This window comes from Phoenix dactylifera, chromosome 18 (assembly GCF_051530095.1).
Source record: "Phoenix dactylifera cultivar Ajwa chromosome 18, Ajwa_hap1_PhDact_Kaust_v1.1, whole genome shotgun sequence".
In the NCBI taxonomy this organism is placed as follows: Eukaryota; Viridiplantae; Streptophyta; class Magnoliopsida; order Arecales; family Arecaceae; genus Phoenix; species Phoenix dactylifera.
In genome coordinates, this window is record NC_143207.1 from 13,263,744 (window position 1) to 13,279,516 (window position 15,773).

At 36.5% G+C, this 15,773-nt stretch overlaps 1 protein-coding gene across 1 annotated transcript; it reads left to right on the forward strand.

Moving 5' to 3' along the window:
* Nucleotides 1–318: 318 nt before the first annotated feature.
* On the forward strand, nt 319–10,553 carry LOC103723618 (ATP-dependent Clp protease adapter protein CLPS1, chloroplastic). The gene is made up of 3 exons (XM_008814582.6): nt 319–513; nt 3,278–3,428; nt 10,072–10,553. Exons 1-3 carry the CDS (start codon nt 450–452, stop codon nt 10,331–10,333), a joined length of 477 nt encoding a protein of 158 aa, XP_008812804.1. The 5' UTR covers nt 319–449; the 3' UTR covers nt 10,334–10,553.
* Nucleotides 10,554–15,773: the final 5,220 nt, after the last annotated feature.

The following is a 15,773-nucleotide window of genomic DNA, read 5'->3' on the forward strand; positions in this document are numbered from 1 at the left end:
TATAATACTATATAATATCCTTTTGTCATTTTGTTATACCAAAAAGTACTTTTTCAGTTTGTTTGCCAAACATATATTAAATTTTTATAATACTTTAAAAATATAATTATCAAACAACAAATATTTTTTTATAAAAATTTTATTTAAAAGTTCTATTTTTAAAAACTTTACTGCCAGCCGCTCCATTGCTAAATTGAGCATTAATCAACTCAGACCCAAAAATTTCAGCCCGGGCCGGGCCGCTTTGCGGTAAACCCAGGCCGATGGGCTACGGGGATGCTTTCGCTCCTTTGCGGAACCAACCGATATTTGTGTCCGCAAACGAGCGGCGGACGGATCCTACCAAACTGAAAATTTTTGTGGGCAGGCGTTCCCGACTCTCCCTTCGCTGCTTCCGCGGAGAGAGAGAGAGAGAGAGAGAGAGAGAGGGTAGGTGGGAGCGGCAGTTAATGGAGACGGCTATATGCGGTAGAGTCGCTCTCTCGCCTAATCACGTATGGAACCCCAGATCAGGTCACTCTCCGCTTTCTTCGCCCTTGTTTCTTTTTCCTACATAAAAATTCTCTCTTTTCGGCACCACTCTGGTTCTAGACGTTGTTTCTTATCAGAATACAATCGAACAGTTCGTACGCAATTTCTGAGGTTTGATCGATGGTAAGGAATTTTTTGGTAGTTGAATTTGAAATAATCCACATCTGCTATGCTACGGTTAACCATATTTTAGGATCACTTCAATTTGTGGTAGGAATGGTGAACAAGGATTCATTAAGCTGACACAAGTGGTTGGGAAATGTTGCGTTGTGTGGTGGGTTTTCAACCATGTCTACCATATAGATTATCCTTGTTTGTCACAGTGAAAGGTGGTCTTGATATAGTCTCCATTTATTATCAGATGCATTGCTAGGGTGAATGATAATTTGCTAGCTTTTGCTTAGTTTGAAGATAAGATTCTCTGAAGTATTCAAAGATCGACGTAGAGTGATGTGAACAAGCAGTATTGCTGGTCCGATCAAGATTGGTTTGCGCTCTGGTCTTGAAGGAAAAATGCAGAAAAGAAGAGAGCAAGTCAGGGTCCCCTAAGAATTTTGGAAAATAGTCCATGAGGAGCATTATAGACAAAGCCAAGAGTACCGCAAAATTAATGAGCCACACAAACTTCATGGATCTATTCTAATATATGGCCATAACTTCTGAATGCTATTTCATTAGTTTGTCTTGATGATTCCATGGCTCTCACAGCATGTGAAAAGGGCAAACAATTCTCTTGTGTATTGCTACATTCATTTCATGTCTCAGGTTCTTGCAACATATGATGTATGAAGATCGTAGAGAGGCTCTTCTTAATTTGATGAAGCTTCAAATGAAGCTCCAACATGAAATCAATCATGCGCATGTATATAATACAGTTGAATTTGATCAAGTTGGAGGTGTATGTTTCCTAAGATGACAGATACCCCATTGCAAAAGAAGTTATGCTCAAGTTCTAGGAATCAGAATAGCATCTCGTTTTTGTTGATCATGTTGTCTGCATTAAGAAGCAACCAAAATTTAGCGTTACAAATATTCGGAATACAGATCATGTAAATTATAACTTCGCAAGTTTGACATCGTCTTTTAATACTTGGTGTCCATATGTATGTACGCATATATGTATGTATGTGTCTGCTTTCAATATATCTGAGGGATAAAAGCAATCAACCAATGACTTATCTAGGGTGTTAACAATCAGAGAAAAGAATGTTCACTGTTGGTCAGAAATTGCTAATGAGTAAATATGGTCAAAGTATAAAATTATTACGTAAACAGAATCCATATCTTAATTTTTATGAATCTGATGCAAATAGGTCAGCAGCATCTTGGTTACCCAAAGAGGAGTGGGTGCAGTAGCAGATTTTGGTATGGGCGCAGTGAAGTGGATCGGTAAAAATAATTTAGAACAAATAAATGCTCAGGTAAACAGTGTAGAGAGTTTTTGGAGAGATTCCAAAGTGGGTTTTGAATCCACAAACCCTAGGTAGTAGTTTACAAAGGGTAGGAAATGAAGAAAAGAAAGATGAAGAAGATAAGTTTGGAGTTAGAAAGGGAAGAAATAAAGACTATGATCAACTCCTTTTCAGATCTAATCCATTCTCCATTTTTTTTTGCCAATTTTGTTTTTCTTTTTCAAAAAGCATTAACAATAAAAGAATGAAGAGAAGGAAAAGAAAAGACAGAAAGTGAGGTAAGTAAAATCATATCGAGGGTCTTTCTTAGAACCCTGTCAAGTTAACCATGCCACATTTCATTCATTAAATTCATCAAATTATAGCTTGACTTTGAGTGCCTTCTTTTACTCTCTTTTGAAATAACCTGACCTCCTGTCAAGTGCCTTAGGTACCCTTATTAGGTGATGTAACTTAGGGAAATAGGGTGCGAGATGTGTATGAAGAGTGAATCCTGCCCAAAATACTCAAACTGTCTACTATAAAATCTCAATAACTTCCCCCAAAAATCCGATGCATTAAGTATATTTAGAAAAGCAAGCAAATCCCTGACAAGAACCCAAAGAAATTTTAATACTTTTCATATCTCTTATATATGATACATTGCAACTTTCGAAAGATAAAACAATACATTTTTTACAACCTAAGAGACACATGCATGAACCATAATTAGTAGATCCTAGAAAACGTAAAAGCCACTTTCAACATTCATGAATACATATTTAAATCTAAACAACTAGCAAACTATTGAATAAACATATTTGATTGGACTTTGACTTGAATAAGATGTGGGTCACTCCGAATGAGTTGATCCAGTGATAGGTCCATTCCTTTTGTATCAGACGATGTCTCAAGTGACTTTCTTTTGACACCAATGCCGGATGATCATCCGTAATGGAAGAAAAGCTAGTTTTTTGTATTCTGCAGGCACAAGTACAATTCTTAACTGATAACTTTTCCAGATGTCTCATTGATCGAGGATAAATTTGTTCCAAATGTCAAAGAAATTAAGATGGTTATCACCACACAAGCAGTTAGGTTTGAAGAAAAAGATTAAACCAATGGGGAAAAAAATTAAGCAGATATTTATTTTTACATTATCTATTGGATTTTCAATGTATCTCTTAAATAATATCTGGCTGATTCTTTGTTGAGGTTATGACAATATTCACCTTCTTGAAAATGCTTATAGAAGAAAATGACATACAAGTTTGTTTAATTCCAGGAGTCAAGTCTTATTCATGGATTACTAATACATACTAGTCGTGTCATTTTATTCTCATATTGTCATACAGGAGATAAGTTGTCTCTCTATAAAGGACACTATGCAAATCGTGGCATTCTTGTAGCAATATCAGCAACAGGACCAGGCAAAGGAGGTGGTTTGTTGGAAAGGCCAACCATAGAAAAAACTACTCCTGGTCGTGAATCTGAATTTGATTTGAGGTACGAGCACTCAAAGCCATTTTTGTTCTTTTGCATTTATTGGCACCTGCTTAGCTAAAGTGGTTCCTGATTTTGCAAGACATATCTATCATGCTATATGCATTTCAGTTGTACATTTTACACTTAGCTTTCCAGGCTATCATGAATGCATCTGACAACACAGGTTTTTCAAGAACAGAATGTTTGGAATCTGTAGAGCATCCTGAGAAACTGCAATTAATAAATAACTATTGAAACCTGGAAACTAAGTTAGGTCATTTCTTTGTGGATTGATGCATAAAGAATCATGACTATTTAATATTTTTTTTTTGGGTAAAATTACAGACTGCCAAAACCAACAAATAGGATAATGCTGCAAAACAAATCAAACAGGTAAACAAATCAAACAGGTCAAGTGCCTAGGTTATGCCATGGACGAGCATTTCTATAAAAACTACAAAAGTCGTGGGTTACACATGAGCAGCAGAAGTTTAGAGCCCAACGAATTCATCGACAAGGATAATGTTAATGAAACAATTTGTCACATGGCTCTCCCTAATCATCAAGCTTTTCACTTAAGGAATCATCTTCTCTCCCATAAGTAATCCATATTTCCAACTCAGAAACATTTTCCAATATATTGTGTTTTTGTGACATGAGGAGAAACCATCATTACTGTAGACAGTCTACATAGTAAGGCACTTAACCTTGGACCATTAGCTTGGCTAGATAAATTCCATCCCCAAAAGCAATACAAGATACAGACTCTAATTAGTTCTGACAATGAAAGTAAATGTAATTGCCATGCTGATATGCTCAACAATGAAAATAAATGTATAATTATATTATTAATGACAAAGCATATATAATGTCCATCAATTTCTTTTGTTAGGTTGTGAGAAATTACCTTTTGGTTCAAGAAATATGTAGGTAAGCTTAAATATAGGCATATTTGTTTCATATATTCATAACTGCATATTCCTATAAAAGATGTCCTCTCTAATACTTGATGGAATTATGAGACATACAAACCTCCTTGACAAACTCTTATAAAGGGCTGTCTTCTGATATGAGAACAAGGTTGTAAAAACTTTTGAAATGTCATGTTTATAAATGCAGTTATGTAACTAACTCACAATAATAGTTTTAGGGGACAATTGTCGACTATCATGTCTGAATAAAGTTTGTTGATAAAGAGGACATATATTGAAAATATGTTTTAGAGTCTATGCATTTAGTCACATGAAAATATAGGTATCTCTATGCATGCGATATAGAATTCAGAATGTTTTCTAGTAAATTAAAGAAAGCAAACTTAAGTAGATATAGCTTTGAAAAGATGAAAAAGCATGAGGCATTAGGGTCGAATGAAATGCCAATTGAGGTGAGGAAAATCATGGGAGACACAGTTGACTTACTACATCACTAATGAGATTCTGGAAAGCAATAAAAACCAACATAATTAGGATATTTTACTAAATAACTGTTTTAATATCATGTAATTAAATTTGTTAGCCACTTTATGAAGTTCTGGCAAAGGTAATAAAATGAATATTTAAAAATGGAAACCATCTTAGAATACACATTTAATTTCATGACAAGAAAGTCGACAATGGAAGCTTTCTTCTTACTTAGACAATTGATAAAAATATAAAAAAAGGTGCTTATACTTGTTCTCTATTGCCTTGCAGAAAACTTATGATAAGGTATCAAGAAAGGTAATTTTTGGGTCATAAGAACAAAGTACCATGTAAAGGTAATTTTTGGGTTATAAGAACAAAATGTGTGTCTCATTGGTATCTTAAAATTATCGGAAATATGTGTATTGTAATAATAATAAGCATTAGTAGTAGTTATGGCATGACTATGTTCAACATGAAGTTTGTAGGAGACTTCCTAATAATACTAGAGAGATTTTTAATAGTGTATAGTGTCTGCGCATAATACTTTGTTGATAAATGAGGATGAGACAAAAATAAATGCTAAATAGGATTTCGAAGGGAAAGACTTTGAACTATAAAAGAAAGTATATGGGATGCAATTTTAGTAGATGACAATAAAGTTCATGATGTATTGCATAGAATTTTGATAGTAAAGAGGGCCCACCAACAAGTCAAATGAAAGAAAAATGAGAATATTGAAATGAATGTATGTTAAAGTAGAAAGGATAGGGTGAGGAATAAGCATATTAAAGGAAATGTAGGAGTTGCACCCATTGGTGATGGTGAGGAATTACCGATTGAGCTAACGTTGGCATGTCAAGGAAGATATGAGGAGGAATGCACAAGTAGAAATGTTCTAATATTTGTTGAGGGATTTAGGAATAGGAAAGGAGGACGTAACCTAACATGAGTGGAGGTTGTAAGAATGGATTAGAAAAGTTTACAATAACATTAGAGGTAACTCCAAATAGGAATTGTTGGCTAATTAGGATTCATAAAATCGATCCCAAGTAGTTGGAACAAGACTTGGTGCTTATGGTCATTGTCCATGTTAGAGTCGATCCCAAGTAGTTGGAACAAGACTTGATGCTTATGATCATCATCTATGTTAGTTAGCCATACCTTTTGGTTTAGCCATAAGTACCAAACTTGACATTTAAACATGAATTTTGCTATGATATTTGGGTACTTTGTCCCTACATAAATATCAAATATCTCTTTGTCATACAACCAATGTGGGACTAAGCACACACTCGCTCGGGTCCCTTACACACTCACCTCGTTTAAGCCATGGTATCCATGCCATACTAGGGGTCCAAATTTAATCAAATCCAATCATAAACACACCACGATTAGTCCTTGGCCAGTCCCAAATGGGCCCATGTTGTAGTGTCTCCTAGTCTATATGGTCATGGATTAGATCCACTTTGATACCATTTGTAATGGCCCATGACCTCACCTAAAAAGGATAGATGGAAGGTATTATTTAGGCTAATAGGCCTAGTATAAGTACCCAAGATCACTCCTATGCACAACCGATGTAGGATTAAACACATGCTCGCACAGATTCTCACAATAAAACTAGGGCCTACTTGGTTGCCTATAAGTTGCCTGCAAGAACTGACTTTTGTAAGGAACTCGCCATTTTGAGCATTTGGTTTGCTCGAAGTGAGCCAAAGTCAGTTTCTACCCCGAGCCAAACTCACCTAAAAATGTTTGATGTGACTCAACTTGTGGGGCACCAAAGACACTCTGACTGAAGTTAGTTCCTACCTACTAACTTCTAGCAGACAAAAAACACCCTTAAACCCTGACACTTGGGCCATTTCAATGTGGTATCTGGACAATATCTAGACAAACTAAACAACCATTAAATACAAGAATGAAGAAAATAAAATGGAGAAAAAAACGAAGATAAATTAAATAATTGGTGTCTTGGGATACTAGACCATCCCAAGTGTTGGGATGCAATGATCTTGGTCCATCTCGATTAGGATGGACCAGGACGATCGGGTCAAGGGTGCAAATGGGTCAGGTCAAACCGAAGCATGCTTAACCTTGAGCCAATCTGGTTCATGTCTAAGCATATGTTTGTTCAATAAATTGGAATGCTTGCCTTTGAGAATAATTGGGATGCTAATAGAATCACTTCCTATAATTATATATTCTATATGTGGACATCCTTGAAGGGTGAATGCCACAGGCCTGGGAAGTTTATAATTTCACCTACTCTTTTTGAAGGGAAAGTAGGAAAACATAGAGAAAATGGAAGGTGGTAAAGCCAGTCTATGTATCGGAGCTTGGGGCAAGGCCAAAGGTACTACTCGGGAAGGGATCAACACCTACCATCGAGGTGGTAGCACGGTGGGAACGGAGCTTTGATTCCACCGGAGTGGCCTAGATTCGAAACATGCGGGCGTCGATTAAATGCGGAGACCGGATGCCCCCCACCTGGTTTGCCCGGTGGAGTCGCTATCTGGTCTGCTGGTACTTAGGTGGTGCTGGTGTGACGTACTCACACGTGGAATTTTCCTGTGAGTGGAGAGGGTATGAGTAAAACTTGTCTGCCAGCATCGAACATTCTCCAGTGGGGGGGGGGTGCTACGCGGGTGAGGTTCTCCTCACCCCCCCCTCTTCCTTTTTTTCAGCAAAAAAAAAAAAGAAAAAGAAAAAAGGGATCAACACCTATAGAACAACCTAATATGATATTCTTGGCCTCTACTTGCTCTCTGATCAAGGACATTTCTACTTCATCTAGTAAAGATGTAACTAGCCAAGTTATCTGAGGGCTACTTGAACCATGATACCGCTAATGGTCATAGGAGAACACTATAATGGATTTTCAGGACATGGCTACTGCAAGTCTGCATTTGAGGGGGGATCATGGTCTGCCATACTGATCGGTACGGACCGGTACGGACCGGTACCGGACGGAACCGGTACGGTACAGCTATATTTTTCAGTTCCGACTATTCGCAACCCGTACCGGTCGGTACCGATCCGGTACCGGCCCATACCAATCCGGTACCGGCCCATATCGATCGGCTCGTACCGACCTCAAATTTTTTTAGCTTGTGGCCCGAACCAGCCGAACCGGTATAGTACCGGTTCGGTTCGGTATGGTACCAGTACCGGTGCCCACCGATACGTTGGTATGGTCGGTACGACGGACCTTGGGGGGAATGCTTGATTTTATGGATAATGTGATGATTCGTCTGACTGGTCAGTCAAATTCTAGTTCCTTGACGTGTGTTTGACTAATTTGCTAAAGATTTTGAGCTTGTCGAGTTTGAAGCTCGTCTTATGTAAGTTTCCACTCCATAAACAACCAAATGAAAAGTGGTTATCCTGTACTTCAGCAATACTGGATGCATTTGGTCCATTTAAAGGGACTGATTTGAGCTTCCTAATATAGCTTAATGCTTCTTTAACTTTTAAGAGGAGCTTCACATTGAGCAAAAGTCCTGTAGAGATACAAGCTGCCCAGATGAACACCCTGTACACTCCATGGCCTTGTAACTGTGTTTGGGATTTAACCAATACAGTTCTTATGCTGCTAAGAGCTGAATGACAACATATCTAGGGAAGGCATTGGAGAAAATGAAGTAGGCCAGCAAGAGTGCAAACCTCGAGGTACTGGTGCAACTTCAACAAGCCTAATACAATTTCTTTCTATAGTCCAAAAGTGCGTGTTTCCAATTATTAAGGCTTCCTAGACTTAAAAAGCTGAAGACAATTCTAATGAAACAGCACTTCTACTTATGTTTCTTGATCCTTGTGGTTGTCATCTATGTATGCTGTGTATGATGCGATGAAATTAGGGGGAAATTTTGATCACTCTAGCATCGTTTAACAAAATTTTATTCTTTCATTTATGGAACTTGGTAAATATACACCTATTTGCAGCTAATGTGTTTTCCCCTCTCTCTTAAAAATTAACAACTTAACAAAGAAGAGTGTATTTCTGAAAGATGAGGATACAGGACCTTACCCATAGACAGTTGAGCACTTGGATCTAGTTCTCTATATTTCCAACAAATAGCCTGCATTATGATGGCAGAAAACAGAGCTAGGAACATAAGATGAGAGATTTAATAGATAAGGATATTTATTAATGTCAGTTATTATAGGAAGGACATAGATACCTGCAGCTTTCTGGATTAGTAGCTAGAATTTGGGTGAGGTGGGCATGTTTAAGTGGTTGATTATTATGGAAAGAGAGGAGATTTAGACCCTCATAAAAGAACCCATAATGGTAACTCCAATCACAGCATAGTCGATGGATAATCATCTCCAAACGAGGGATATTTTTATGTGGATTTAAAGAACTATGATTGGATTATGGGAGTGCAGCAAAGAATGCCGCAAGAGCTAGGGGAGCTGGGACAGGTAGGGTTTGGGGGGAAGGGTAGGGGGAGCATGAGTCTTGCGAACAGTTAACCTTGAAAGAAATTTTCTGTTTTATAGGGGGACCATGGCCCCCTCTGTCATCCCCCTATCTGCCCCTGAGCATGTGCACTGCAAAATATAGTATTTTATAATGAACACAATGTAAAGCAAGTATCTTATACTTTGGTGGCTTTTAAAAATCTTGCAACATTTACCATGTTGCAGGATGTCTGATTTGGGATGTTGCGAATTTGATTGCTGATTGAAGTATGTAGCTAACCCAGAAAATGACACTTCACAGCCATAGTTACAATTTTGAAACTCATGAATAGTCTTGCTACACTCTTGGTGAAATCAAGCATAGAATTAACAAGAATGAAAATATCAAAGAAACCGCCATCACTAGCATCAAACGTTTCTTGGTTTAACCATGAATAACTCGAGAACAAATTGTAAATTTAATAAATAACTGAATAATTCTGGACTAACTGATTATCTGAAATCAATTTAAAGAATTATTTCGCAGAGGAAAAAATTGTGAATAATTTGAGAATTTTCCAATAATTTGGAGATCATTGTCATTGTGCATGCTGCTTTATATTAGTCTTGAGAGCTCACTACTAAGTTCATTTGGCTCCTGCAAAAGATTTTGTGCATTGATAAGAAGCGATTTTTTTGAGGAAAAATGTCAAGATATGATTTAGTATGATAATTGTACTCTGTTCATAAAAATTTAAAGTAATTCAAAGAGCCTCATTTAACCTGTCATCTTTATGATTCACATGATATGGGAAAAACTAGCTGCTGAATTTTCCTTCTTTTCTGGTTTGCAGGAAATCTAGGAAAACAGCACCTCCATTCCGTGTTATATTGCACAATGACAACTACAACAAACGTGAGTATGTTGTCCAAGTTCTGATGAAAGTTATCCCTGGAATGACTCTTGATAATGCAGTCAATATCATGCAAGAGGCCCATTATAATGGCCTAGCTGTCGTAATCATTTGTTCGCAAGCAGATGCCGAGGAACACTGCATGCAGCTAAGAGGCAGCGGTCTCATAAGCTCAATTGAGCCTGCAAGTGGTGAGTGCTGAATTCATGGTGGTAAGTCATGTACAGATGAATCCTAATACCAGGCTTCTCTGATTATATGTACATTCATGATATGGATAATGATGGTGTATTTGACAATAATCATACCGAAAGAGATGGAGCATATGGTATTACTGGATGTAATCCAGTTAGGCTGTATATAGGATTAAGTTGCCCTAACTTTTGGGCTTGATATTACAGCTACTCTCCTTTTTATGGTCATCCTATGAACACTATGGGCTCGTTTGGTTCGCGGGAAAAGAAGGGGGGAAAGTGTGGTCAACGGGAAAGTAATGAGATGCCTCTTGTTTGGTTGGAGTTTTCAAAGGAGAGAGAAGGGAAAGTTGTATTCCCATGGGAATGTGATTCCCACATTTCATGGGAAAGTCTTTCCCATGAGAAACATGGGAAAGTTACTTTCCCATGAGGCGGGAATCACTCCATTTTTACTTTTTCCCAAAAAGTCCCTTCAGCATTAAAGAAGCATTAAAGAGGCATTAAAAACCTAATTTTTATTAAGGGCATAATAGGAATTATATATAACTTTCCTAGGAAAGTGGATGGCCAACCAAACATAAGCACCTTGGAAATTTGTCACTTTTCCATGGTCAACCAAACATGCCAAAAGTACTTTTCTAGGCATCCTCTTCCTAGGAATTTATTTCCCAGGAATCATATTCCTAGGAAGGAAAATGCTTCCCGCGAACCAAACGAGCCCTATAGGAACTTTGTCGCACCTATGATGATACTTGCACTTCTTCTCATTGAAAGTGTGATAAACTTGTACCGGATGAACTTAGTTGTGCATCAATGGCTAATTAAGTGTCTCGGCATCTAAGAAGATTGAAAGTGATTAGTCATAACCTAATATGTGTTTATGTCTTAAAAAGCCAAAACAAAAGTTACTGGACTTTACAAACCAAAAGAGATTAAATAACATCATACCTTGTGCATCGACCATAAAAGAATTAAGTGAGGGTGTCGACTGATAGGTCAATCGAAGAGGAGCGAAGATTCTGTTCCTTGTTCCTTAAATTGTCATAGCTAAGAATGAGGTGGAAGACTTTACCTTTATGGCTATCGGCGGGGGATGATGACCATAAGATGGTTGCAATCCTTTGCCAGTTGCTGGAGTAGACTCCAAATCAACAATTTGATGTGGCATGTCACATTGACTGCCTAATTTGAAAACACATCTAACTGAAACTACATTGTCAAGATCGACGATGTTTTTGTCATATAATGGCTTTTTATATCCTCTGATCTGAAGTGTCCATATGAAGTAGCATGAGTCCAGTCACTTTGATGACCAGGCTACAAGGATACAAGTTTGTGTATAGTGGCTCATTGAGTGCACAAGATTCATACCATAAGAATATCTCATTGAAGCAAAGATTAACTAGACAAAGATAAATACAAGTGACATGCCAAAAGTGTTTTGATAACAATTTATTCTGCATATAAAATAAATATATAGTATAATAATGGTTTTTAAAATGTTTTCGGAGAAATAATTTCTCTAGTACCTGGCCAAGTCGAAAGCCTGATGGATGCTTGTCGGTTATGGGTTCTACATTGTCTTGTTTATCTTCTTAATTACCAATTCAAGTTATTGCTTATAGTGGAAGAGCAAATTGCAAAACAGTGTGCTATTATATGGAAGGGATTTTAACTATTACTTTCTATTTTAGTGCTACATTGCAATATTGTTTTCCCTATTAACTTAGGAGCTTAGAGGTCAAGGGTACGTCTGGTTAATGAAGTATTGAGTGCCTTGAGTGAACCTAAATCTACCCTACCGGCATGGTTCCACATGCTAGCTGGATGCTTTGTTGTTTACATTGATCGGGACTCGCTAATATAGACTTTGAGAGATTGAAGAGACGATCCAACCGCACATTTGGACTACTAGATGGTAATAATTGGCTTTCTTTTTTTTTTCTTTTTTTTTTTTTTGGCGGATTCATCAATGCATGTATAAATATACTTAATAAAAATAAAAACACAAGCTCAAGAAATGCCTGATGCAACTCTCCCTCTTCTGACCACAAGGCATATCCTGAGTAGTGAGCCGTGTAGGCAGCCACTCAGTCTGCAGCCTCATTGGCCTCTCTAAATACATGTTTGGCCTGAAAGGCCACCCCATCGATCCCTTGTCATCATCCCAATATTCCGGAGCAATGGGTGGTCCATGCTCACGTCCCTCGGACCCCCTTGAATCCAACTGATCACTATGGCTGAGTCGTCATCCAAAATAACTGAACTGGCCTGCAACACCCACCTTACATGTCGAAGATCCGCCCAGGCAGCCCACAACTCCGTCCCATGGACCGACGTAATAATGGCATTATAGGTCATGAGACATTAATTGGGCTCCACATATGTTGTGAACCAATTCATTGAGAGGTTATAGGTTTAGGCCTATTATTAGGCCTTAGTAGGCTCATCCCTTAAGAAGAAAGTAGGAGGCCCACAAAAGTGTGTTCCTCCATGATCTCCCTCCTAGTTCGATTAGGACAGAAAGATTAAGTGGGCCCGGCATCATATTGTGCATAATGAATGCGAATAACTCCTCTCGAATTCTCTTTCTCAGAATTGTGTAACATCATGAGAGTTTGGAAAAATTCTCTTGAGGTTCTTTTAGTCAGCAAAGCAGATCCAAGAAAGGCTCGACACAGGTACAAAGTTTGGAGGTCCTGAATCTGCATCAGTCGGAAGTGTGACTCTGAGATTCATCCTATTAATTCACAAAAAATTGAATAGTCATTTAAGATATATCTTTTACCTTTGCATGATTGATTGAGATAAATTTTTTTTTGCATGCACCGTACAATTCTGTAGCATGATAGAAATTTTTCCACACTTTTTTCTGCACATAATGCTCTAAGATATGCAAGACCATTTGTAGCTTCCCTAAAATCCTTTATTTCAACAAATATAACTATCAAGAACAATTGGTACGCATTTGAAGTAGATACACATGTAATATAGATTAGTATTACAGCTTAGAATCATGCACAATCTCTCTTATTATAGTATGAACGATATTGGATATTACAACTGCCACGTATTGTATGCATAAACACTACAACAAAAATAGGCTATCCAGGTGCTTTGTAAAACCTATGCTAACGCTTATAAGCATCGGTAATTTTTCTGTCAATCCTTTCTAAAACGTCGCAAAAGCATCGGCTAGGTGCGGGTGGGAAAAAAATCTACTGACGCTTTCGTTAACGGCGTGAACTTTTAGCGACGCTTATAAGCATTGGATATTAGCGATAGTTAAAAGTGTCGGCTATTAACATTTTATATTTTTTATAACAATGTTTTAAAGCATCGTTGTAATTATATTTTTAAAAAAATATTTAATTTTTTTTTCTATTTTAGTAAAATTTAAAGGTCATTGAAAAATTTGCATAGGTCATCTGACACAAAACCACTGCCTCTGAGTAGCCCATCTGCCCATCCCGATAAGAAATAACTAGAGAAAGAAAAAAGAGGTGAAAAGAAAAGAAAGAGACATAGATTAATGATTATAATATATAGTTAAGAGGAAGAGAGGGGAGGAGTCCGAGGAGAGAAACTCTTGCTTTTATTTATTTAATTATCTTTACTGCTTTTATATTGACACTGTTTTTTGCTGATTGCTCTCAAATTTCAACAAGATTTGAGTTTTTCTGAGATCTTCGTTAATGATATGCCATTTTAGTGGTAATAGAAGTAATGCAGAACCATCATGACTTTGGAATCAAATGCATTACATATTTTACCAGAATATTTCTATTGTTTAACATTATTGCATCAATTTGATGATGGTATCGAGACATTTAGTGTTTCAGCAACAATAGCTAGATATTTTGGGTGATAAAAATTAGAGGAATAGGTCAGACTTTCAATATAGTATTGGTGGAAGTTGTTAGAAGGGTTTTAAAATGCTTCTGTTGACAATGGTGGAGCTCTTTGTAGGAAATATTAGCAACATAGGACGTTGTTTGCCTCCAATGATCACACAGTTGTAGACTTGTACTCTCTCTCTACCCACCGGTTAGTATCAAGATTTTGAATTTAATATAGGCATGATTTTCCGCATATTTTATTGTCCATTGCTTTGGGTATAACTTTATGCTTATTTTATAAAATTAACAGTAGCTTTTCATGTTTAGGATCCCCATTAAAACTGACAGTAGCTCCAGCACCACTTCTCGCCGTCGAGTTTGGCACCGCTTATTGGGACCTGAGTTCGTCATCGAGTCCGACACCGCTTCTCTTGACATTTCAGATTTTATCATTTTAAACTTTTTTATATTTTGATTTGTTTGGAGTGATTGTCTTAATTGTTTTGTTTGATAATATTCTTTTTAGATTCAAATATCTAATAGAAATTTTGAATACGGTTTGAAAAACTCAAAAAAAAATAATAATTGAAAAACTCATTCAATCTTAAAAAAGAGCTATAGATAGATTTGTTGTCACAAATAAACAAAATACTACATCAAGTTTAAAAACAAAATGAGATTGAGAACCAGATTTATAGTAGTATTCAAACATCTAATGAAACAATCTCTAGTGAAGAACACAATAAAAAAATAGATGGAGATAGAATAAACAAGGATAGTGTAGAGTTTAATGAAATTAGTTCTATTTTTACAAATATATATGATCCTGGTCAATGAAAAATATTGATACAAAGTTGAGAGATCTATTAGTGGAAAGAGGTCCAATTAGAGATTATGATCTTCATTTTTCTATGGATAAAAATAATAAACACTTCTCTGCTATACATTATATTCGTAAGTTACCTAATGGTGAAAAATATGATAGAAGATGGTTAGTATATTTGAAGAATTTGGATAGGGTATATTTTTTTTGTTGTAAATTATTTGATTCAATGCATAGGACAAGTCACTAAGTCAATGAAGGAACTAGGGACTGAAAAAATCTATATGTTAAGCTCAAAAGTTATGAAACAACTAATAAACATATTACTAGCATAACAAGTGGATTGATTTAGAAGTGAGATTTGTTGAAAAACGAGACAATTGACAAAAGTCTCCAAAAACAATAAACCAAGAGAAGGATCATTGGAAAAAAAGTACTATTGAGAATTATTGATATTATGAAAAATCTTGCAAAAAATAATTTAGCATTTCAGAGAAAGAATGAAAAGATCTACCAAAGCAATAATGAAAATTTTCTAAGTCTTATTGAAATGATTGCAGAATTTGATTTAGTAATACAAGAACATGTTCGACGCATTCAACATGGTGAAATTCACAATTATTATTAGATTATAGGATTCAAAATGAATTAATTCAAATGTTAGCATCTGAAATTAAAACTATAATAATTAACAAGATTAAAGAAGTAAAGTACTTTTCTATAATACTTTATTGCGCTCCTGATGCAAGCCATCAAGAACAAATGACTCTAGTTTTAAGATGT

What these genes read in the sequence shown, in the direction of transcription:
- LOC103723618 (XM_008814582.6), top strand. Translation starts at nt 450, where the DNA reads ATGGAGACGGCTATATGCGGTAGAGTCGCTCTCTCGCCTAATCACGTA. An exon ending in CGTATGGAACCCCAGATCAG is followed by an intron (nt 514 to 3,277) that starts GTCACTCTCCGC and finishes ATTGTCATACAG; the next exon opens with GAGATAAGTTGTCTCTCTAT. An exon ending in GAATCTGAATTTGATTTGAG is followed by an intron (nt 3,429 to 10,071) that starts GTACGAGCACTC and finishes TCTGGTTTGCAG; the next exon opens with GAAATCTAGGAAAACAGCAC.